Below are 22,312 nucleotides of genomic sequence, written 5' to 3'. Positions count from 1 at the left end.
GCGACTTAGCATGCATGCATGCATTGGAGAAGGAAATGGCAACCCACTCCAGTATTCTTGCCTGGAGAATTCCAGGGACGGAGGAGCCTGGTGGGCTGCCATCTACGGGGTCGCATGGAGTCGGACACGACTAAAGCAACTTAGCAGCAGGAGCAGCAGTATTTGTCTGGTGTCTGTATTTGTCTCCACAACTTAGTAATGGAGGATTCCGAGGTCTAAAGGTGGACCCCTGGATCTACCATGGTCTCCACTACCTAGTCTAATGGAAGATCCCTGTGTCTATCATGGTCTGTACTGCTACCCTAATGTTGGATCCAGGTGTCTATCTTGTTCTCCACTATGTATTTAAGGGTGTGCTCAGTCACTCCAGTCGTGTCCAACTCTTTGTGATCCCGTGGACTGCAGGCACCAGGCTCCTTTCTCCATGGGGATTCTCCATGGAAGAATACTGTAGTGGGTTGCCATGCCCTCCTACGGGGGATCTTCCCAACGCAGGGATTGAACCTAGGTCTTCTGCATTGCAGGCAGATTCTATACCAACTGAGCCACCTGGGAAGCCCAAGAATACTGCAGTAGGTAGCTTATCCCTTCTCCAGGGGATCTTTCCGGCCCAGGAATCGAACCAGGGTCTCCTGCACTGCAGGTGGATTTTTTACTAGCTGAGCCACCAGGGAAGCCCTACTTTAAGGGCGGATCCCTGGATTTACCTTGGTCTGCACTCCTAGTCTAAAGGATGGATCTGATGTCTATCTTGGTCACCACTACTTAGTCTAATGTTGGATAAACTTAGTGATCCACCATTAAACTAGCAGTGCGGACCAAGACAGACCCAGAATCTTCCACACACCTTCCCCCAGCTCTGCAGGACTGGTCACCAGGGGCTGCCTTGGGAAGACCCCGCCGTGGACTCGGTAATCTTAGAGCTTCTTCAGCATTTCCTGGGCCTGGGCGGGGTGCAGCGCCTGGGCTGGGCGGGGTCCTAGAGAGAGGAAGGGGCGGGCCGCAGCTCTGAGCCTAGCCAGGGGCCCCCTCTAAGGGGGCTGGGTAGGAGGAGTCACGAGAGGGCAGAGGCCCCCCCAGTGGGGTGTGTGAGCCTAGGGCCAGACCCTGGAGGTCTGAATCCTGCCCCCACGACCCAGGGGTCCTCACTGAAGAAGTGCAACATCGACACTCACCACAGAGGGCCTGACCCAGTGACACAGACGGGGTTCACATGTGCTACTCACCCAGAACACCTGGTCTGGGGAGGACCCTGGCGGTCGGAGGGGCAGGGACCGAGAGCAACGCCTGCGCAGGGCCCTGGAGCGAGACTTTCCGCTCAGCGACTTTCGCCCCCTCGGGGCCGAGGGCTCCCGCGGGGTCGGCCCCGCCCTCTACCCTGCGAGGGCGCGTCCTGGCCGCCCCGCCCACGCTGGCCCCTGCGCGGCAGTCCGGCCAAGCGCCGCGGAGGGCGCGGGGATGCGCGGGGCGGCGGCGACCCTCCGCCGCAGGGCGAGGCCCGGGGGGCGCAAGGAGAGCGCCATGCCCACCCCCGGGAACGGCACAGGTAAGGGCAGAGGCTGCGGGCCTCGGGCGGGGGTCTGCGCCCATTACACAGACGGGAAAAGTGAGGGGCTGCGTGCACAGCCTCGGGCGGGAGCGGGGGGCGGTGGGCTGCACTCTGCCGCGGGGAGGTGCACACCCGGCGGTTAACGCCCCCCGGCCCTCTCCGCCGCCCAGCGGGCGCCCCAGCGGAGCTGAAGCCCGGCAGCGAGTGCCCAGAAGCCAGGCGGCTGCGTTTAGCCGCGCGCCAGCCCAGGTGCGCGCCCTTTCCCAGTGGGGGCCGCCTCGGGGTGATGCGGGGGATGACTGCGCGACGGACGGGGGGAAACCGAAACCGGCCTTACCTCGGGGAGATGCTCCGGTTCGCCGGCTAGCTCCTCAGCCCCACTTTACAGGTGGGGAAACTGAGCTTGAGGGAGGAGAACGACAGTGGGGCCTGGGGTGTGGCTCCGGGGTCTCCGGACGGCTGACTGTTACCGTAAATGTTTGATTTCTGGATTGTTCTGGAGGAGGTTCGTCTTTCTGCCCGCCTTCGGTGTGGGGAAAGCGTCCGAAGCCCGGGGTTCGAATGTGCGCTTTGCGCCTTGAATGCGTCTGAAATGTAATCCTTTTAGAAACACAGATAAACCCAGACGTCGAGCCCCCAGATGTTCCTGGAGGCTCACTGGAGGGCACACTGCCCGCTCCCCCTTAAGCCTGAGCGTCTCTGCTCACCTGTGCCCCAGGCCAGGCGCTGAATTGCACGGGTGGAGGCCGGGCCTGGAGGAGCGGCCTGGCACAGGACACACCCGATTGGGCATGCAGCCAGTCAAGCTTAAAACAGTGACACCTGCCACCTTGGGAGCAATGACGGCTCTGTCTCCGCTGGGAAAACAGGCCCAGGGAAGTCAGTCTCAGAGCAGAGGCATGTGGCTTGATGGTGTGAAAGCTAGGACCTGAGACCTGCCCTGGGCCTGGTGGGGTGGGTTTTTCTTTAACTCCCTCTGGCAGCCTGATGCACCGTCCCGAATTTAGTGTTTGAGTGTGTGTAAAGAGAGGATAATGCGTGTGCGAGTTGCGCAGCGGTGCCTGGGGAGGTGAGTGTCCACTGTGAGGCAGAGGGACTTGCCCACAATCAGCCAAGGAGAGCCGGGGAGTGGGGGGAGACTCTGGCTGCATACGAAAGACCGTTTTCAGAGGACTGTCCTGGGAGAAAGAGGGTCTCAGAGTCCAGTCCCTGCCCTCTATCTAGCTTGCCTGGCCTGGCCCCAGCCCTGCTACCCTGGGGATCCCAGCCTGTGAATCTTTCCCAGGAATTTGGGGTTGGAGCACCCCCCCAACTTGGGGTACGTCTGGCCTCACTGTGCGCCTCAGTTTCTCCATGTGCTAAGTTGTGGGCCTTGTATACCTGCCCAGGCTTGTGGAAGCCAAGGAAGGCCCAGTGCACCCACCCTCACCATGGTTCTGCCCCAAGGTATCACTGTTGTCTGGACTGCTCTGCTTCATAGCCTCAATATCTTGGGCTGTGAAATGGGCACCCACCTCTCCTTGTGGGGCAGTAAAAGATGGGTATGAGGGGGTCTTTAGAGACAGTTTGGCACTGTCTAAATCACAGGAATGGGATGCGTGTTTTTCCTGCAGTCTGTAAAATGGGTACATTATTCTGCTCTTCCTGGAGCAGCTCCAGCACTCCCCAATGGAGGAGATTGTCCAGGAACATGGCCCTGCAAGAGGAGTACCTCGGGGTTTCAGTGACCAGAGATGACCTCCCATACCCCTGAGAGGGGGCAGCAGAAGGACTGCAGGGGTGGATGAGGACGTGCTCTGTGGACGTCCTCTTGGCTTCACCCCTGCAGGCCAGCCCCACAGCCAGCCTGGGCCCATTTGACGAAAAGACCGAAACCTGGAGGGAGTGGGTGGGCGTTGGTCTCTCAACAGGGTCTCCCACCAGGGTACAGACAGAGCTGCTGGTTGAAAGAGGCTCTCTGGAGCCTCAGTGTTCTCTCCTGAGAGATTCAGAGTGGAGGGGATGGGGGCACGGGGCTTGTGCTCTTACTGGGTTGAAATTAACCTGGTCATGTTCTGGAGGATGTATCGTTCTCATGTGAGCTGACCTGCTGTCAGCGGACTGCCTGGGAGACCCAGGTCTGGACTGTAGCCAGGGACCAGAACCGCAGTCGTTCTGAACCCTATGCCTGCCTCAGGACACAGCCAGGGCGTGGGCCTCCTGCACGTGGCTCTCCCCGCTGCTGGGGTCTTGTGGGTGGGAGTGGGGAGTGGCTGACTCTCCAGAGAGTACCTGTGCACCCACACCCCTCACCCATTTTGATTTCTGTCTGAGAAATCCCTCCTGTGGGTTCCTCTTTCCACTTGAGGATACTGAAACTCAGAACAAGGAAGTGACTTTCCAATCCCGCAGTGACCCAGGCCCACAGTGGGCGAGTCTAGGAGCCTGCCTCCCCCATCTCCCCATTGTCCCTGTTGTCCACAGCCATGGCCAACATAAAAGGTTAACTTATTTACCTCCCAGCGGATGTGGTCAGGGTTTGAGGGCTGTGTTGGCTCCAGGAAGGAGGATGGGAGGGATGGTCCTGTGGTCCAAGGTTCCAGATAAAAGATTAACAAGCAAGGATTGTTCTTACCCCCACTGGCCAGGCAGACTGGGGGAGGCATGGGCTGGAAGGACAGGGTATGCAGGCCAAGCCATACACCCACTGTGTGTTAGAGGGTGGGAGAGAGCATTGCCTGGCACTGGGTAGTGAGTTGGGGGAGTTGGATGCACACCTGATGGGCTGATCTGCCTCTCCACTGTCCAGTGAGTTTATAGGGTTTGCTTTTGTTTTGTATCTTGCCTACATCAAATCCATTCCTTTTTTTTCTGTTGTTTTTCCTCTCTTTTGAGATTTATTTGTATATAGTGAAAAAAAAGATGAATTTATAAAGGGTGCAGAGAAAAAAAAATGCACCAAAGATTGAGGGGTGCAGGGGTCCAGCCAGAGGAGGGCTGGGGGAATGCAGCATCCAGTGTGTGAGTCGGGCCACAAGTGGTCAGGGCCAGGCACCAGGGCTGAGTAGGGCTGGAAGGAAAGGACAGCTGGGAGTTGGGGGTGGGGTGGAGACCAGGCCTAGGAAGGATATACAGGGGCAGCTGGGTGTCGGTGAGGATTTTCAGCAGGGGATGGAAGAAGTGGGATTTGCCTCTTAAACACCATGTGTAGGGAGGGACTGTTGGGGGCCCAGCTAGAGCGTCTGGAGGCCTCCAGGCTGTGGAGGGTGTAGTGAGGAATGAGAGAAGAGGCTGGGTTTGCAGTGGTTAGGGGATGTCTCTGGAATGTCTCTGGAGCCAGCTGGTGGTTTCTTGGAATATCCTTAGAAGATGGGTAGACTGAAGCCCTCATCGTCCCCTGACGCTGTGCCACCTTCCTGCCCCGTCTGGCCTGGGTGTCACAAGTTGGGTAGAAAGGTCTGGTGGGGGGCACTGCCAGTGTGTACCTAGGGCCTTCAATAGATCTGTGGACCTCAGTTTCCTCATCTGGAAAATGGGCCCAGCCCAAAGTGTCTGCCAGCCTTCCAGGCCCAGAGAAGGGATGCAGGACATCCTGTTGGAGTAAGGGGATGGCAGATAAAGGTGTCTTGGCAGAGTGTCATGGTCTTGGGGAAGACTTGGGTCTGAGTCTGGGGCTAGCAGGTGCAGACCCAGACTTGGGTCTGGATACTGTGGACTTAGGATGGGGGATAGAAGTGAGGTATTAAACCTCCTCCTAGGGGCATTCCTGATCTCCCAGGTACAGGTTTAAGGCCTCCACCAGGTGGTCCCACTCTTCCTATCACCCTGAAGAGCAGGTCATCCTATTTTGCAGGTTGGCAAACTGAATCTGACCAAGTCTTGGACCTAAGCCTAGAGGTGGTGGAGCAGGGCCAGACCTGGTGGAGAGGGGCTGGGGCTGAGAGGGTGATCCTAGCAGACCAGGCCCACTTGGCTTCTCTGCCTTCGCCTCCCTGCTTGATTGGGCTCTCAGATTACTGGAGTTGAGCTCCTTGCCTCCCAGGTAGGGGAAGGTTCCATGATGTACTCACTGCAGGGAGGGGGCCTTGGGCAAGGCTCATCTTCCCCCTGCTCTTTCTTTTCAGAGTTATTTCCTCAGACCTTTCATTTTCATTTTGAAAAGAGGACCTGTTCGAACATACACTTGGGCTTGAAGCAGGGGCTCCCTGCCTCTGATGGGCATGAGACACCTGTATTGGCTGGCCAGAAATGCAGACTGTGAGGCCACAGGTCTGGGTAGAGAGGCCATGACGCCTTTTAAAGCCCCCATTCTGAGTCTCTCAGTGGCCCTCCTGCCCCCAGCCGCACAACATGCATGGTCATGGGCAGTGGCGTTTTCACTGGGCCTGGGCTGCGAATTCTCTTGGACCTTTCCCTTGAGTCTTCAGTTTGACACACACCTTGGAGGCATCCACGCGTTAGGCCTGTTCCCTTTCTCTGGCATCGCCCCTCTCCCTCCCACCTTGGTGAGATTCCAGGAGCCAGGACAGGCTCTGGGCCTCTTGTGGGGAGGGCTTATTTCTGTCACTGAAGCTATGTGAGCCCCCTGGGTGATGAAACAGTGGCCGTGCCTGCCTTGGGATTGCATGTCACCATAGCGGAACCCAGCAGATGTACAGGATGTGGCTGTTGACAGCCGGGCCCTTTCCCCACGACAGGGGTGGTTTCCTTGCTGGGTTGGGGTTGCATGTCATCTCAGTCAGCCCCCGCCCAGTCTTGCCCGCTGCCGCATTTACGGGTGAGTTGAGGACCGAATTGGTAACCTGGTCACCCCGCAGGTTCAGTGTGGTTTATACCCAGATGTGTGTGTCTGTAGAACCAGCCTGCTGCCTCCATTTCTGAAACTTCTGTCTGTGACTCCCCATGCCAGGGCCAGCTAAGCTGGTAGTGCAGGATGTGGACTGGGCTCTGGGTAGGGAGATGGGCAGCCACCCCCTGGGGCATATGAGGCAGTCAGATAAATTCAACAGTGATGCCTAAGGCTTTCTCCCCACATTAAAAAAATTTTTTAAACATACCACAGAGGGAAGAATTTATATCCACACATCCCCCAGCTCTATCCTACCCTTAACTTTTCACCAGACCTGCTTCATCTCATCTCTTGCCATCTCTTTGTCTCTCCCTCACAGCATCTTATTTTTTTTGATAAAGTTCTAGTTGCATCTTTAAAGGATAAACACAGGTTTATCCCTTCCTCCTTTTATTTGCCAGGTGCTGGGAATACAAGTGCCCACGAAGCTCCCACCCCTGCTGATCCCTTCCAAAGGGCCCTCCCTTCTCCGAAGGCCTCATGGGGCTGGGGAGAAAGAAGGTGCTTAGCCACAGAAGAATGGAGAAGTGGCATTTCTAAATGGGGGACTGGGAAGTGTTGGTTTCCGGTGACCCTGGGGAAGGGGCCATGTGGCTGGCCTGTGGCTGCCCTGCTGTGTCTGCCCAGTTCCAAAACTCCAGTCCACTTCCCTGGCTGGAAGGACAACACAGGTCCAAGTCCACAGATCCTGAAAAAGAAAAGAGATTTCTCCTGGAGGAGTGCTGATTACAGCTTTCAGCTGTTAGGTTGTCTGTTCACTCATTTGTACATTCATTCGTTCATTCATTTCTACTTTGGCACCTGTGGAAACACAGTATGATGATTAATTAAGGGCCTATACTCTGGAATCAAGAGTACTACTGTACTACTGTGTACAGTACTGAGTACTCAGTACTCAGAGTATTGAGTACTGGGTGACCCAAGGCCAGTGAGGGTAATCCGGAAATGTCTGACTGGGGGCTTGAAGTTGGTGCTGTGTCCTCCTTGCCCTGCCTCCCTGGGACTCCCAGCTCAGGCTCCTTACCCCTTCCTGCCTGTCCCCTGCTGCAGGGGAGGACTGCTGCTTAGGTCTTCCTAAGGTGCCCTCTGCCCCCCATCCCTTTTCCCACAACCTCACTAACCTGGTGGGCTGGTTTTTTTGAACTAGACCAAGCCAAAAGTAATAACTTAGGTTTCAAATTCACACCTCTTTAATTGAGATAAATATTTCCCCTGAATTTTTCTAACAGGCTTTATTGAGGTATTATTCATGTGCCGTACAACTCACAGATTTAAATTGTACATTTAAAGTGTACAACTCGATAGCTTTTAGTCCATTCAGATACATACAACTATCACCACAGTCAATTTTAGGACATTTTCATCATCCCAAAAGGAAGCCCTACATAACTTAGAGTTCACCTCCCAATTCCCCCTCTCCCTTGCCCCAGACAACCACTGATCTGCTTTCTGTCTCTATAGATTTGCCTGTTGTAGACATTTCATATGAATGGAATTATACAATATGTGTTTTTTTTGTGACTGGCTAGTTTTGAAGGTTCATCCACGTTGTAGCACATCAGTTCTTCAGATAATATTCCATTGTAAGGGTGAGCCATATTTTAGCTCACCATTTAGCAGTTGATGAACATTTAGGTGGGTTTTACTTTTTGGCTATTATGAATAATGCTGCTAATGAACATTTGTGTTCAAGTTTTTCTATAGATGTGTTTTCCTTTCCCTTGGGTATATTGCTGGGAGGGGCATGACCGCATCATTTGGAAGTGCTCTGAAAACTGTTAGAGAAGCTGCGAAGTGGCTGCCCCATTGACATTCCCGGCTGCAGTGTGTGAGGGCTCCAGTTTGTTTACATTCTTGGTATACCTGTTATCATTTTTTTCATGTGTCTTTTTCATGGTAGACATGAAAAAGTACCTCCCTGTGGGTTTGGTTTGCATTTCCTTGAAGCTAGTGATGTTGAGTATCTTTTCATGTGCTTGTTGGTGGCCCCTGGTATATCTTTATAGAGAAATGTCTGTTCATATCTGTTGCCCATTTATAAATTAGGTTGTCTTTTTATAATTCAGTATAATAATTTATACACTCTAAATGCAATCCCTTTTCAGACAGATGCTTTTGTAAATATTTTCTCCCACTCTGAGGGTTGTTTTTTCACTTTCTTGATAGTATCCTATAAAGCACAAATTTTTTCGTTTTAGTGAAGTCCAATTTATCCATTTGTTTTGTTGTTTGTCTTGGTAAACATTGAGAAACCATTGCCATTGGAAGGTCAGGAAGATTTACCCTTATGTTTTCTTCTAAGAGTTTTTATGGTTTTTATCTGTTATATTGAGATCTTTGATTCATTTTAAGCTAATTTTTTTATATGATACAAGGAGAGGTCCAACTTTCTCCTTTTGCGTGTAAGTCTTGTTTTCATGGCACCGAATCATTGAAAAACTATTCTCCTCCTGTTTAACTGTCTTGGCATCCATGTTGAAAATCAGCTGATTGTAAATAGTTTATGTCTTGAGTTTAAATTCTTGCATTGGCCTGCATGTCTGTCTTTATAGTGGTGTCCTCTGTTTTCATCACCATAGCTTTGTGATAAAATTTGAACTAAGGAAGTATGAATCCTCCAACTTTGTTCTCCTTTTTCAAGATTGTTCTGTTTGTGCTATTCTAGGTCTTTTTGCCTTTCCTTATGATTTGTAGGATCAGTTTGTCAGTTTCTGTGAAAGCAGCAGCTAGGACTCTGATGAGGGTTATGCTGAATCTGGGTTATGCTGAATAAGGGTTAAGTTGTTAAGTGAGCGGAGGAGCATTGCCATCTTAAACCATACTAAGTCTTCTGACCCCCTAGTATGTCATGTATTTCTATTTTTTTAGATCTTCTTTAATTTCTCTAAACATGCTTTGTAATTTTTAGTTTCAGTTTTACCCTTCTTTTGTTAAATTTTGTTCCTAAGTAGTTTATTCTTTTTGATGCTCTTGTAAATGGAATTGTTTTCTTAATTGCATTTTTAGTTTGCCCTCATTGCCACTGTACTGAAATACAATGGATTTTTGTGTGTTGATCTTGTATACCATAATCTTGATGGACTCATTTATTAGTTCCTGTAGAATTTTTGTAGCAGTTTCCCAGGGATTTTCTAGATATAGGATCATGCCATCTAATAGAAAGCTTTGCTTCTTCCTTCCTAATGTGGATGCTGTTTAATTTTCTTAATTAATTGCTCTGCTCACTAGTTTGGAACCATTTCCATTTTTTTTTTTTCCTAACATAACCATTTTTTCTGTTGTGACTTTTGTCTTGTGCTGTTTATATAAGAAAGATGCCCTGTTACATTTAAGTTGCAAGTGCCCACACTCCTTTGTTCTGCTGTTGATTAGGAATCTTAAGCTGTGTGTCAATCCTGTCTGTGGGTTCCCTCTCTATCTGTGGGTGTTGGGCGGGTCAGCCAACTCTCCAAGCTTGGTTGCTCGTGTTAAAATGATATAATGACTGTTGTCCTCTGCAGACAGTTGAGTGCCACATGAGGGCAGGAATTGGGGTCCTTCTTGACCAGATGTTTCTGTCAGACCTGCATTGCTATTGTTAATGTGACACCAACAGTGGACATCTCAGACAGGGAAGCCCAAATCCTCCCAGACGTGTGGTTTACATGACAGCCATGGCCTAGCACACTTCCACCCCGTCACCCTCAGCATGTCATCCAGCCTTGCTGCGCATCAGTTTCCCCATCTGTGAGGTGGAGATGGATGGTCTTCTCATATGGCTGAAATGTAGTGAACCGTCCATTAGGTGCCCAGTGTTGCTTATGCTCTTCCAATGGTCAGTCCCCACTCCCTGCTAGGTACACAAGCCACAAGGACGCCCAGGCACAGACTCCTCCCTCCAGCCTTTTAGCCTGATGAGGCACCCGCCGGGTTCTTGGTAGGGTGGGGCAAAGGGGTGGACTACATGCAGCTTGGCCAACCTCACCCAAATGATGTCTCTGACTGTCGCTGCCCCACACTGAAAGGTTGTTGTTGAACGATAAGACGCGGGATTCTTGGCCTCCGGAGGAGACGAATTCAATCCGGGGCCAGAGACGAGGCTGGATCGCTCAGAGCTTTTGTGTAATAAAGTTTTATTAAAGTATAGAGAAAGCTTCTGACATAGGCATCAGAAGGGGGCAAAAGAGTACCCCCCTCCTAGTCTTTAGCTGTATGTTATATAGTCACTCACAGTCTGTTAATGAAATGAAAGGAATGTCATAAAATTTAGAATGGCATCAGATAATCCATCCCAGGCCATAAAACGATTGACTTGAATCTTGTAGAAGGGCAGAATACCAACAAATAGTTCCGTTTACATAGATTAGGGGAACAATACCTGAGTAAGTAAGTTAGGCCGTTTGGCGGAACCAACTTGAAGGTAGAGTCTGGGGTTCATTAATATAGCTTAAGACAACATTTCCATACGAAAAAGGAATGTATTGGTTAACTCAAAGTCTGAGAGTAGTTAGCTTTAGGTGAGACCAGGTGTCATGGCAACACAGAATGTTAAGAGAAACCTCCTTTTAAATTTGTATAGAGAAGGAAAAACAGATCGCTGGTTTGTTTCTTCCTGCCGCTTAAGAGAGATAAAAATGTCTGGCACTTACAGCCTCTTTCCTCCATTTGGAGACCCCTGGCCTTCCTGCCTGTTACCCTCTCAACACCAAGGGTCTTGGGCAGCCTTGGCCTCCTTGAGGGCAGAATGCAGGACCGAGGCCGAAGCCTAGCTCTCTCACTGCCCTGTTAACACCCTCACCCTAAGTGGGGCAGGGCCAGCAGGTTCATGCAGGGGGCGGCCTGACCTTCTTGAGCCTCTATTTCCCCTCTGGACAGGGCTGGTTGTGCGCAGACATGGAGGTCTGTCACGAGGTATGTGAGTGCATGTGTGTGACCCTCCTGAGTGACCGCCATGGCCCTTTGGGCAATCGCAGGCATGGTCTGTGCCCACAACCTATATGACCCCGTGTCCCATGCGTTCCACGGTGGACCCCCTGTGGGGCTGCTTCCAGGTGGGTGTGGATTTTGGAGGACTCTCCAGCCTACTACATATGTCCTGGGTGTGTGTTTTGAAAACAGAGCTCACAGAGTTTGCTGGTGAATTGGTTGTGGACTGAGAAAAGGAAATCCAGGGAGGTTCTAAATGTGAGGGCTAGAGCAAGTAAAGAAGAGAGGAACTGGTGGCTAACATCAGAGTTAGACTAGGGGAACCAAGTGATGAGCAGGCTGGCCAGGGCAGGAGCTTTGGCTGGGTGTGGCGGGCTGAGTGGGCCTTAGGACATCTATGCCTGGTGCCCAGGGCACGGTCCTGGCTGGAGGCATCCCATGTAGGTCAGGCACAGCACTGTTTTAGGTTGGTGTGGAATAACAGGGTCCTCAGCCTGGGTAGCGCTAGCCCCTGTCCCAGTCCCCACCCTTGCTCCCACCTAGCAAGGGAGTTGAACACAGATGCTGCCTCTGGTCATTGTGGCCACAGACACAGGCCGGACAGCCTGCCCAACCAGTCTCCCTTTTGTCCCTTTTGAGGCTAAGCACTTTATACACCAGTAGTACCATCAGAAAGTTCCAGAAAAGCAGAAGGAAGAGCCTCTTGCACTTGGGCACGAGGAGGCATGCTCCAGAACATTGGTAGCCGCTTCATTCCATATTCTTGAAGGCCAGAAACAACGCACACATCCATCTGTCAGCAGGAACAGGGAAGCATACGGGGCATGTGTACAGTGGGGCTCTGCTCCACCATAAATATGGACAGCTGCCAACACACTCAGCACGACACCTCTTTCATGCTAAACAAGGGAAGCCAGACACGAAGGACACATGATGTGTCTATCACATGTGTATATCGAGAGAGTAGGCCCAGATCCTCCTTCTGTGGTTCAGAATCTCTGCCCTGCAGCATAGGAGCTGTGTTACTTCAGGAAACGGTTAAACCACTCTGTGCCTCAGTTTGCTCCCCTGCCAAATGGGGAGGTATTTTGTGGATTGATGAGTTAATACATGTAAAGCATTCAGAACAGCATCCAGCACACAGTAAATTCTGTATATGTCCTTATATAAGGACATCGTTTTAACACTTTGTAATGCCATCATTGCTGGCATTCATGTCAGATGTACTCTGATTAACGGCACTGATGCCCACAGCTGGAGATGTGGGTGTAGACAAATACCTTGTTATAGAAATCCTGGCAGCAGATCGTAAGTACTTACGTTGGCTAAATTCTCAGATTTATATACAGGCATAAAGCTCTGAATACACTTTACCAAACTCTGTCCAGAAAGATTTGGGTCTGCACCCCCATCGGCAAGTCAGAGAGGAGTTGTTCCCAGGCCCTTGCTAAATTCACGTGGGTTTTTTTTTTGTTTGTTTGTTTTTACGTTTAGCAAGTGGAGGAGTGAAAGATTAGCTCTCATTTGAATTAGTGTTTCTTCCGTTACTATGAGGGCTTCCCAGGTGGTGCTAGTGGTAAAGAACCCGCCAATGCAGGAGATACAAGGGACTTGGGTCCTATCCCTGGGTCAGGAAGCTCCCCTGGAGAAGGGCATGGCAACCCACTCCAGTACTCTTGCCTGGAGGATCCCATGGATAAAGAAGCCTAGCAGACTACAGTCCATAGGGTCACAAAGAGTAGGACACAACTGAAGTGACTTAGCACTCAGAGTTACTACGAAGGCAAGCATTTTCTCGTATCTGTTGGCTACTTGTTTCTTATGAGTAGCTTGTTCACACATCAGTTCATTCTGTTTTACTTGGATGTTCAGCTTTTGCTCTTGCGTTAAGATCTCTTTATAAATTACGGGTGTTGAACTTTTGTCCTGTGTTTTCTAAATATCTTTTCCTAATTTTTTCGTCTGAATTTGCTTTTCAGTTATTGTTATTGTTCAGTTGCTAAGTCATGTCCAATGATTTGTGACCCCATGGACTGCAGCACATTAGGTTCCCCTGTCCTTTTCCCAGAGTTTGCTCAAATTCATGTCGATTGAATCAGTGATGGTATCTAACCATCTGATCCTCTGCCACCTCCTTTTCCTTTTGCCTTCAATATTTCCCAGCATCAGAGTCTTTGCCAACAGTTGACTCTTTGCATCAGGTGGCCAAAGTATTGGAGCTTCAGCATCAGTCCTTCCGATGAATATTCAGGGTTGATTTCCTTTAGGACTGACTGGTTTGATCTCGTTGCAGTCCAAGGGACTCTCAAGAGTCTTCTCCAGCACCACAGTTCAGAAAAATCAATTCTTCAGTGCTCAGCTGTACAATATTGTTCTTTCCAGCTTTGGACTTTACTTTCACTACCAGACGCATCCACAGCTGAGCGTCATTTCTGCTTTGGTCCAGCCTCTTCATTCTATCTGGAGTTTTCAGTAATTGCCCTATGCTCTTCCCCAGTAGCATATTGGACGCCTTCTAACCTTGGGGGCTCATCTTCCGGTGTCATACCTTTTTGCCTTTTCATACTGTTCTTGGGGTTCTTGTGGCAAGAATACTGGAGTGGTTTGCCATTTCCTCCTCCAGTGAACCACTTTTGTCAGAACTCTTCACTAAGACCTGTCTGTCTTAATAGCCCTGCACGGCCTGGCTCATAGCTTCATTGAGTTATGCAGGCCCCTTCTCCATGACAAGGTTGTGATCCATGAAGGAGTTTTCAGTTATTAGGGAATAACAAAAGTTTGTGTTGTTTACTCTTCATGAAATCACATCTGTCGATCTCTTTCCTTCCTTTTTCCCCCCCTTGATTCTGCGTTTTAAGCTGCACTTGGATAATAGTTGTCCTTTTGCTTTTATTGTCTTTAGATGTGTGTTTCTTTTATCAACACAATGGTCTTCAGCACCTCTAGATTTCACTTAATGTAGGGATTACACTTTGACCACATGGATGCCACTGTTGCTTGTCTGGGTGACTGTCTGACCTTCTCCAGAGCACATATGGTCGTTGGGTCAGGTGAGGTCTCCTGCCAAGCCCCTGCCCCCAAGGGTGGGGTCCTCACGTTGTCTCCCCTCTCTTCTCTCCTAGGCATGTGTGTGCAAGTGCAGCAGCCCCTGCAGGGCACCTTCCAAGTACTTCGTGGGGATGGCACTTCTGTGGGGACTGTCATCGTGTTCCACTGCCCCTCGGGCCACCAGATGGTGGGGTCTGGCCTCCTCACCTGTGCCTGGAAGGGGAACATCGCTGAGTGGTCTTCAGGGACCCCCATGTGCAAGAGTGAGGCCCATTCTGCCTGAGCTGCCCCCAGCTCAGCAGTGCCCCCTGGGGGGAGTGCTGATTTTGTCACATGGGTGGCATGGGTGTCCACAGAGAAGGTTCCATGGGTGTCTGTATAAGGTCCTGTTCCCAGGGCTGGTGATCCCTTGGGGCTCCATGTCTGCAGTATAGACTCAAGTTCTAGTAGTTGCTTCAGATTCTAGCACTGCCACTGACTTGGCCTGTCATCTCCAAGAGGTGACTCATGTGTCTGAGGTAGCACTTTACCTGTTAAGCAGAAAACTGCATTTCATTCATGTGTTATTTCATGCACAGATGCAGCAAAGCTTAATAGGATATTCCATGTGCCAAGAATTCTAGGACTTGGGAATGGGATTGCCTGGCTGTGGGGCTCAGTCTGGAGGAGGAGATGGTTTTCTATATTTCCTCTACAGGGTGTTGAAGAATAATACCCAGCACAGCATTTTCCAAAGTGAGGCTACATATGTTGTGTTAATGTGTATCGTGCATTGAAAAGGGCTCTGTAGTCAATATAATTCGGAAAAGACTGGGTTAACAGGCTGCAGGACTTCTCAGAGCCTTTAAAATACTCATGCGGTGGTTGAATTTCTGAGAAGGAGAGTGTCTCTTAGGATTAGACTCCAACAAGAGATAGAAAACCCAAGCTAATGAGGGTTACCAAAGTAATGGGGGATTATGAGAGGTTTTTCTTGCCTCTGGCCCTCAGGATGGGCAGTCCTAGGCCTGTATAGTGCCCCCTGCTGGGGACCCAGGCTCTTTCCATATTGTGGCTCTGTTGGGCATGACCTCAACTGCACCATCCATGGAGTTGTTACAGGATTAGTTGCAGGGCAAGAAAGGCTCTTAGAAGTTGTCCCACACCCCTGCCCCACTGTTCACCACTGGCCAGGATGTGGTCATGTGAAGGGAAACTGTAGTAGTCTTCAGTCAGGATGGCCAGTGTCCAGTTAGGGCAGAGGGACTAGGAAATGGAAAGCGTGATCCATATCTACTACATGGGAAAATATGCAGTGTTGTTCAAATTAGGATTCTGGGCCTCAATTTCGAGAACATCCTTTAGAACCTGATAGAACTAGTACTCGGCACATAGCTGATAATGTGCCAAAGGCCCTTTGACCCCAAACACTGGTGTTTTCCTTTTTTCCACACCTTCCTAGAAAGTGACCTAAGAAGGCACATAGGCCCCCAAAGGGTTTTGCCAGCTTGCGGCATTGTGAAAATAGACCATGTGTTGTCTACTGTTCTCTGGTCTCAGGAGTCCAGTCTACAGGGGATGGAGCCAAAGAGACCATCACTGAACTCCCTGTTAGAGCTTCCCCCAGTATGCCACCCAAAACTCGTGCACACTCACCAAAACCCTGCTTAAATACCCGCTTCTTGGGGGCAGTCTTACCTGGTAGCCCTACCCCTACAACAGTTTTCACAGACCTTCACCTCATCTGTCAGTAGCTCCCTGGCTTCCCCGTGGAACGGGGCTCCCTGAGGGCAGGCTGGGCCCAAGAGCTGGTCTTGTCTCCCTCACAGCTGTGCCCCCCTACGAAACCTTTGGCTTCAAGGTGGCCGTGATCTCCTCAGTCATCAGCTGCGCCATCATCATGCTCATGTCCATGGCCTTCCTCACCTGCTGCTTCGTCAAGTGTGTGAAGAGGGGTGAGCAGCGGCGATCCAACAGGTACGGTGACCTGACTGCCGCGGGACACCTGCTGGGCACTTCGGGTCCCCTAGGGGTGTCAGGGAGCGGGGCTGCTTCGATCGTGGCCTCTTGCTGTTCACAGAGCATCTAGGCCGTGGCTTACTTGTTTGGTCTTTTGTAAGATAGGTGACAGGGACACGGGGGCCTTTCTCATTCTGCTGACTGTGCACACCCCCAGTGTATGCTCTGCTGTGTGTGGACGTGCAGGGCTGACCACACGATGGGCCTGCAGGTGGAGTCTGACTCACCTCTACATTTCTTCACAGAAATTTACCCTGTTTTTTGTGTGTGTGTGTGTGTGGAGGTGGGTTTTGTGGGGTATTTTTTTTTTTAACTGTGGTAAAATATTTACAACATAATAAAAGTTACCATGAGCAGCATCTTTCAGTGCACAGTTCAGGGGTATTGGTTATATTCACAGTGCTGTGTCATCATTGGCTTGATTCATTGCAAGATCTTTCCACCACCTGTCTTTGTAAGTGGTTTTTCTGGCACTTACTCATCACCCATGACTGCCTTCTCCCTACAGCAGCAGAAGTGTCCAGACCTAAAATTCTTACTCTTGGCCTTGCAGAGGCTTGCAGGACACGCTTGCACCTGAATGTCTCTCCCCCCATCTCTCCCCAGGGCAAACCAACTGTGGCTCCAGCTGAGAGGCGAGGATTTGGAGACAGTGCAGGCTCCCTACCTCGGCCTTAAGGGCGTCAGCAGCAACAGCAGCATCAGTGGAGGGTCCAGGATCCAGCCTGTCCAAGTGCACGACAATCGCAGCTTCACCACGTGGGCATGGGCAGGGCAAGAAGGGCGGCAGGGCAGTGATAAGGGCAGGGTGGGAGGTGCCTGGCTTGGCCAGAGAACCTGGACACCAAGGGCACTCACAGTCCGCACATGCTGTGAGTCCAGGCCCACCAAGGCCTCGACTCCCACCTGTCAGACAAGCTGATGGTCCTTAGCTGCAACCGTGCCTGACCGTGTACCCTAGTACCTGGAGCTGCCCTCCACTCCGTGTCTTTATCTTGTCACCCTGTGTCCAGAGAAGGAAGCTTCCGGAAATGAGTATTACCCTTCACCAGGACCCACAGGGCCCTGTCAGTTTGCTCCGTCTTCCCGTCTCTCTCCCTGCCCCTCTGTCTCTCCGTTTCTGTCTCTCCTTGTCTCTCTTTCAAAACACCCACACACACACACACACTTTTTATGAACCAGTTCAAGGACATTTTTTACATACTTTTTTTTGACTCAAGGAGTCTAATCTTGGCTGAATGTGGACTGCAGATAGAACATCTCCCAGTGTTTTTACCAGCTTTGAGTGAGCACCCTGTGTCCCAGGGCTTCCCGGTCTCTGGGCTCCTTAAATCGGACAGGATGTTTGTCTTTGGTGGTGATTCCCTTGGCACCCTCAAGGCCAGTGGTCTCCTACAGACTCTGTATTCTGGACTGGCTTGGCGTTCCTGCATGACTCACTTGGGCAGCATTTCTGGTGCAGGTGCCCTGTGAGTGGTGTTGGTGTGTATCATGGATGTAGGCTGGGCTATTGCCCTGCAGGCATGAGGTCTGGGCCCTCTTGGCTGAGATGAGCCCGTTGTCAAGTGACAAAGACAGGATTCTGCTAAGGGTCACTCTGCTGCCCCCATGACCCCTGGCCTGTAGCCTTAGCATCCAGGGATGATCCAGCCAGAATCAGTTTTGGCCCTGGCGGTTACGGAGTAATGATTTTAATTCCATTGTGATTCTGTTATTCCCTCCCTGAGGAATGAAGATGGATTTTGTCTTATCCTTCCTTTCATTTTGTTTTGTTGTTTTTGTATCACTCTGAACTCATAGGTATTCTTTCCTCAAACTTTAAAAAATTTTTCATTTATGGCTGTGCTGGGTCTTCGTTGCTGCTCGGGAGCTTTCTCTAGTTGTAGCAAGTGGGGGCTACTCTTTGTTGCAGTAAGCAGGCTTCTCTTTGTGATGGCTTCCCTTACTGCGGAGCGGGGGCCCTAGGCTTGCTGGCTTCAGTAGCTGCAGCACCTCCTCTCTCGCACAGGATGTTCTGGCCCATTGAGTGCTTTCTCTGCCCCTCCCTGGCATTGCAAGGTCAGTTTCTGCTCATTTTCTCAGTCCATCCCCCCAGGAACCTCCCAGGGAGCCCGTTGCTTGAGCCTGACACCTCTCTGTGTGACAGCTGCTCATGCCTTGTTTTCCAGCCTTGTACAGTGAGGATTATGGTGGGCCTCACTTCTTGGCCCTGTTGAGGTGATACAGGTCAATGGGCTCTACTGGGCCCGGAGTACAGTTTCAGTGAGTGCCAGCCGTTGTTGTTAATTATTCTCTCGTCCCTGGTACGCACATGAGGAAACTGAGGTGCTAGAGGTGGTGGCCTGTGCAGGAGTAGCAGGGGCCTGTCTGATCCCACGTCCACACTCAAAGTGCCGGGGCTGGCTGACTCCTAGGAATTAACTTCCTACCTCCTTCCCTTAAACTTCGGACACACGTTAGACATACATGGTGGTGGCCATGGCAGGAATGCCACCTTGCACCCTTTCCACCTGACCTGACACGTTGTGTTGCCATGGTGGTCCGAGGCCCCTGGAGCTTCACTCCAAACACTTCAAGTGCTGTGCTCAGGTTTAGGCAAATGCCTGTACTTAGAGCCATTTTTCTTTTTTGAGATGGCATTTTGGGACGATCCTAGGAACAGATTGTTTAGGTCAAATAAGTCTGAATATTTTTGTTACCATATTCTTTCTCCAGGAACCCAGTACCAGTTGAGCCATTTTTACAGCTAACCGTTGCCAAACATTTATGATTTGTTTTCCATCACTTCCCTAGCAAGTGTGAGTTACATTGCTGGTTTTCATCAGCATTTATTTGATTAATATTGAGAAAGAGCATTTTCTCCTTCCTTTTGCTTACCAGTCGCATTGCTGGCTTTAGACATTTTTGGTTTGCTCTGCTGAATTGCCTGATGTTTTTTCTCATCAATACTGGAAGCTCCATGTACATTGTAGAAGAGATCCTTACCCATCAGCCAGCTGCCAGCACTTTCCTTTTTGTTTCAGTTATTTTCAGATTATGTTCAGGATATATTGGTAGTGCATATCCTTTTCATATAGTCACATTTCCTTGGCAGGTTTCAGAGCCTCTCCATTGCCGCCTGCCCTGTGACACCCTCTCCCCATTATAGACCTGTGACATACTGTCTGGTGTCTCAGTTGGGAAGAGCCCCAATGGAATAGGGGAAGGAATTGTTGCATTTCAGGATGTATCATCCTAGGCAAGGCCTAGATGCCCCAGTTCTCCCACTGATTGGTGGTGAAATCATCTTTAGTAAGGTGAGGTTTGCCCCTTGACCTTACTTTTCTTTCATAAATGCTTCCCCGCACTCACATTGTGCCAGGCACTGTTCTAAGCTTTTCCAAACATTACTTGTTCTAACCGTAGGAGTAGGAACTATTTTTTTATCCCATTTTGAGAAACTTGTCCAGAATAACACAACTGCTAAGCATGAAGCTAGGTTTGAAGTCATCTCCAAAGTCTAGCTCTAAAGTCAGTGGACTTGCTTACTAAGCTGATTTTCCTTTCCGCTAGTTAGTTTATTCACTCACCTATTCATTGAACCAACAGATAACATAATTCCTATTACTTAGAGCTTTCCTGAGGACTAGATGTGGGTGGGAATAGAAATCTGGGAAAGCTTCCTGGAAGAAGTGGTGCCTGAGGTGAATAGATTGGGAGAGCCTGTATTGGAGAGGAGAGAGAGAGCATCTTAAGGGGAAGAAGTAGCCAGGCAGCCTCAGGAAGCAGAAACCAGTGTAAGTGGGTGGGAGCAGGGCCAGGTGGACAAAGGTGGGGGCCAGGGTTTGCTCAGCTTGGAAATTGGGTGGGTTTGTGGCTTGGGGGCTAGAGGAGGCCACAAGGGAACTGAAGATATAGAAGGTAGGAGATCTGGCCCCAGAGTGCCAGAGGAGAGCCTGGCAAGAGTGAGGGTGTCCTCCAGAATGTTCCTGGGACCCCAGTGTCCCTTCTCTGCCTAAGGCATGCTGTTTCCACATAGTTTACACTCTGAATAAGCTTCCTTCCTCTAGAAAGCCCCAGGAAGGTGGGTGTGCTGCTCCTTGAGTCATCCCTCTTGTATGAAGGAGGGACTTGAGGCTCAGTGAGAGGCACCTATGGAGGGGCCTCCTTGGGTGCAAGGCAAGAGAAAACAGGGGCCCTCACCTTGGGGCAGCAATCTACCCCAGACCCATTGCAGACCGGGGCCTGGGTACCCAGCATGGGGGCAACGTTGGAGTTAAATGGAGTCCTCACTCTTCCCCCACGCTCACACTTCCTCTTCCTGCAGAGACCTTGGCGAGGGTACCAGAGAGCTGGCCAGCGTGGCCCGAGGCGTGGACAAGGACTTCTGGACCGCTAGTGGCCCCACCAGCTCACCCCGCGCCCAGGTGATGGTGCATACAGCAAACCCAGGGCAGATCCTGCCTCCCTCCAGGCCAACTGTGATGCTCAGACAGCCTGCAGCCTATGTCCCAGGGTGACCAAAGCAGAGACCAGAGCCTGCCCTCCACAGTGGGAAGGCCAGGACGACCCTACCAGCTGACACCTGCATCTCGACATGTGTCCAGCTCAAGATTGGTCAGTGAAATCAGCTTCCCGGCTTAGAGATCCCTCAGAGCATTGAGTTGGGGACCCTCTCAGGGGGTGACCTGTCCCAGGGGAGCCCAGCCATAGCTGTTTTTATAGACAGGGCTCCTTGAAACCACCACTGAGGTTCACAAAACCATCTGCAGCCTCCCTCTAGTGAGGCTCCTTTGAAGAGACTGGAGGACATTTTAGGCACGTCTAGTTTTGCATAGCAGAGTGGAGGAGATGACAGCAGACTCCTCCACAGTTATAGCTGGCTGCCTTGTACCTACAAGCAGAGACCCAGCTGGGATGCTGCATCCATTATCTGTAAAGTTGTGGTAAGGGGTATGAAATAAACAATTCTTTGAAAAACAATAAAGGTAAGAATTACTGTCTCAGTTTTCAATCCCTGTGTAACAGAGCCTCAAGTGTAGCAGCATAAAACTGTAGTTTCTCGTTACTACAGCTTGGGATTCCAGGACTGCTGGGCTCTGCTGGCCAGTGCTCACAGCAGCTCCTCCCGTGTGCTTGTGGTCAGCTGGATTGCTGCCAGGTGTCCCCAGAGACCCATGAAGTGGTGACCACCTCGAGTGGCCAGGCCTCCTCATATCATGGCAGCTGGTTTCCACAGTGAGAGTCCCAAGTGCAAACCTTACCTTTCAGGGCCTCCGAAATCACCCTCGATCACTACTTCTGTGTTTCATTCAATGAGGGGAGGTAGCTGGACTCCACTTCTCTCCTGAACCAGTTGAAATCCGACTTCCAGCCTTCTGAGATTTGGGGTGTGATCTGTCTGGACATTGAGGAACCTCACTGGTGTTTGCTCTCTGAACTTTCTGAGGCCCTGCAGTCACGCTGAGGATGTAAGGAGAAGAGCCTGACGAAGAAGAGCTGGTGGTCCTGAAAGAGCCTATGCTACCCTGATGCCACGTTCGTCATGGTTTCCGTCACTAACAAATACATCTTGATACAGGTTACACAGGGCAGTCCATCTGTCCTGCCTCCAGCAGGGGGCACTTGGGTGGTTCCACATTTTCAGCTGCTACATTGGTGCCAACATCCTTTCTGGTCTGGGATGCTATTCCATCAAGTGGCTTCCAGTGAGGAATTCTGAGACCAGAAGGTGTGTGTGGTTCTCCAGTGAGGAGAACATCATGCAGGGGGCACTGGGGGGCAAGCCCAAACCCAACCCTCAACCAGATAGTGCAGCATTCATGCTGTGGAGTCCCTGGTAGACTCAGGCCCTCTCCAGCTTTTCTGGGAGGGGCAAGTAGTCGCCCTCAGCTGTGTGCCTCCAAGGGTCCTGTGGGCTCAACTTTGTGGGGCCAGGCAGGCGTGGAAGGTCCGCCCTGATCCTGCAGAGTGTGATGTCAGGGCACATGGATGCTGTCCGACAC

General features: G+C 50.9%; 1 protein-coding gene across 2 annotated transcripts; it reads left to right on the top strand.

Moving 5' to 3' along the window:
• Positions 1–1,201: 1,201 nt before the first annotated feature.
• On the top strand, positions 1,202–21,306 carry SUSD3 (sushi domain containing 3). Of its 2 annotated transcripts, XM_061163618.1 has the most exons (6): positions 1,417–1,546; positions 14,405–14,593; positions 16,139–16,286; positions 16,935–17,087; positions 19,044–19,126; positions 20,635–20,774. In XM_061163618.1, the coding sequence occupies exons 1-5, from the start codon at positions 1,459–1,461 to the stop codon at positions 19,096–19,098; spliced, it is 633 nt and encodes a 210-aa protein (XP_061019601.1). In that variant the 5' UTR covers positions 1,417–1,458; the 3' UTR covers positions 19,099–19,126; positions 20,635–20,774. The 2 variants fall into 2 exon arrangements, with proteins under 2 accessions (XP_061019602.1, XP_061019601.1); XM_061163619.1 differs by lacking the exon at positions 19,044–19,126 and having other exon boundaries at positions 1,202–1,546; positions 20,635–21,306.
• The last annotated feature ends 1,006 nt before the right edge of the window (positions 21,307–22,312 follow it).

Source organism: Dama dama, chromosome 16, assembly GCF_033118175.1.
Source record: "Dama dama isolate Ldn47 chromosome 16, ASM3311817v1, whole genome shotgun sequence".
NCBI lineage: Eukaryota > Metazoa > Chordata > Mammalia > Artiodactyla > Cervidae > Dama > Dama dama.
Note: the sequence above shows the minus strand (reverse complement) of the source record. Positions and strands in the feature narration are given on the sequence as shown.

Coding starts and splice junctions, on each gene's coding strand:
- SUSD3 (XM_061163619.1), top strand. CDS start 1,459: ATGCGCGGGGCGGCGGCGACCCTCCGCCGCAGGGCGAGGCCCGGGGGG. Junction 14,594..16,138: donor AGGGACCCCCATGTGCAAGA/GTGAGGCCCATT, acceptor TCTCCCTCACAG/CTGTGCCCCCCTACGAAACC. Junction 17,088..20,634: donor GACAATCGCAGCTTCACCAC/GTGGGCATGGGC, acceptor CTCTTCCTGCAG/AGACCTTGGCGAGGGTACCA.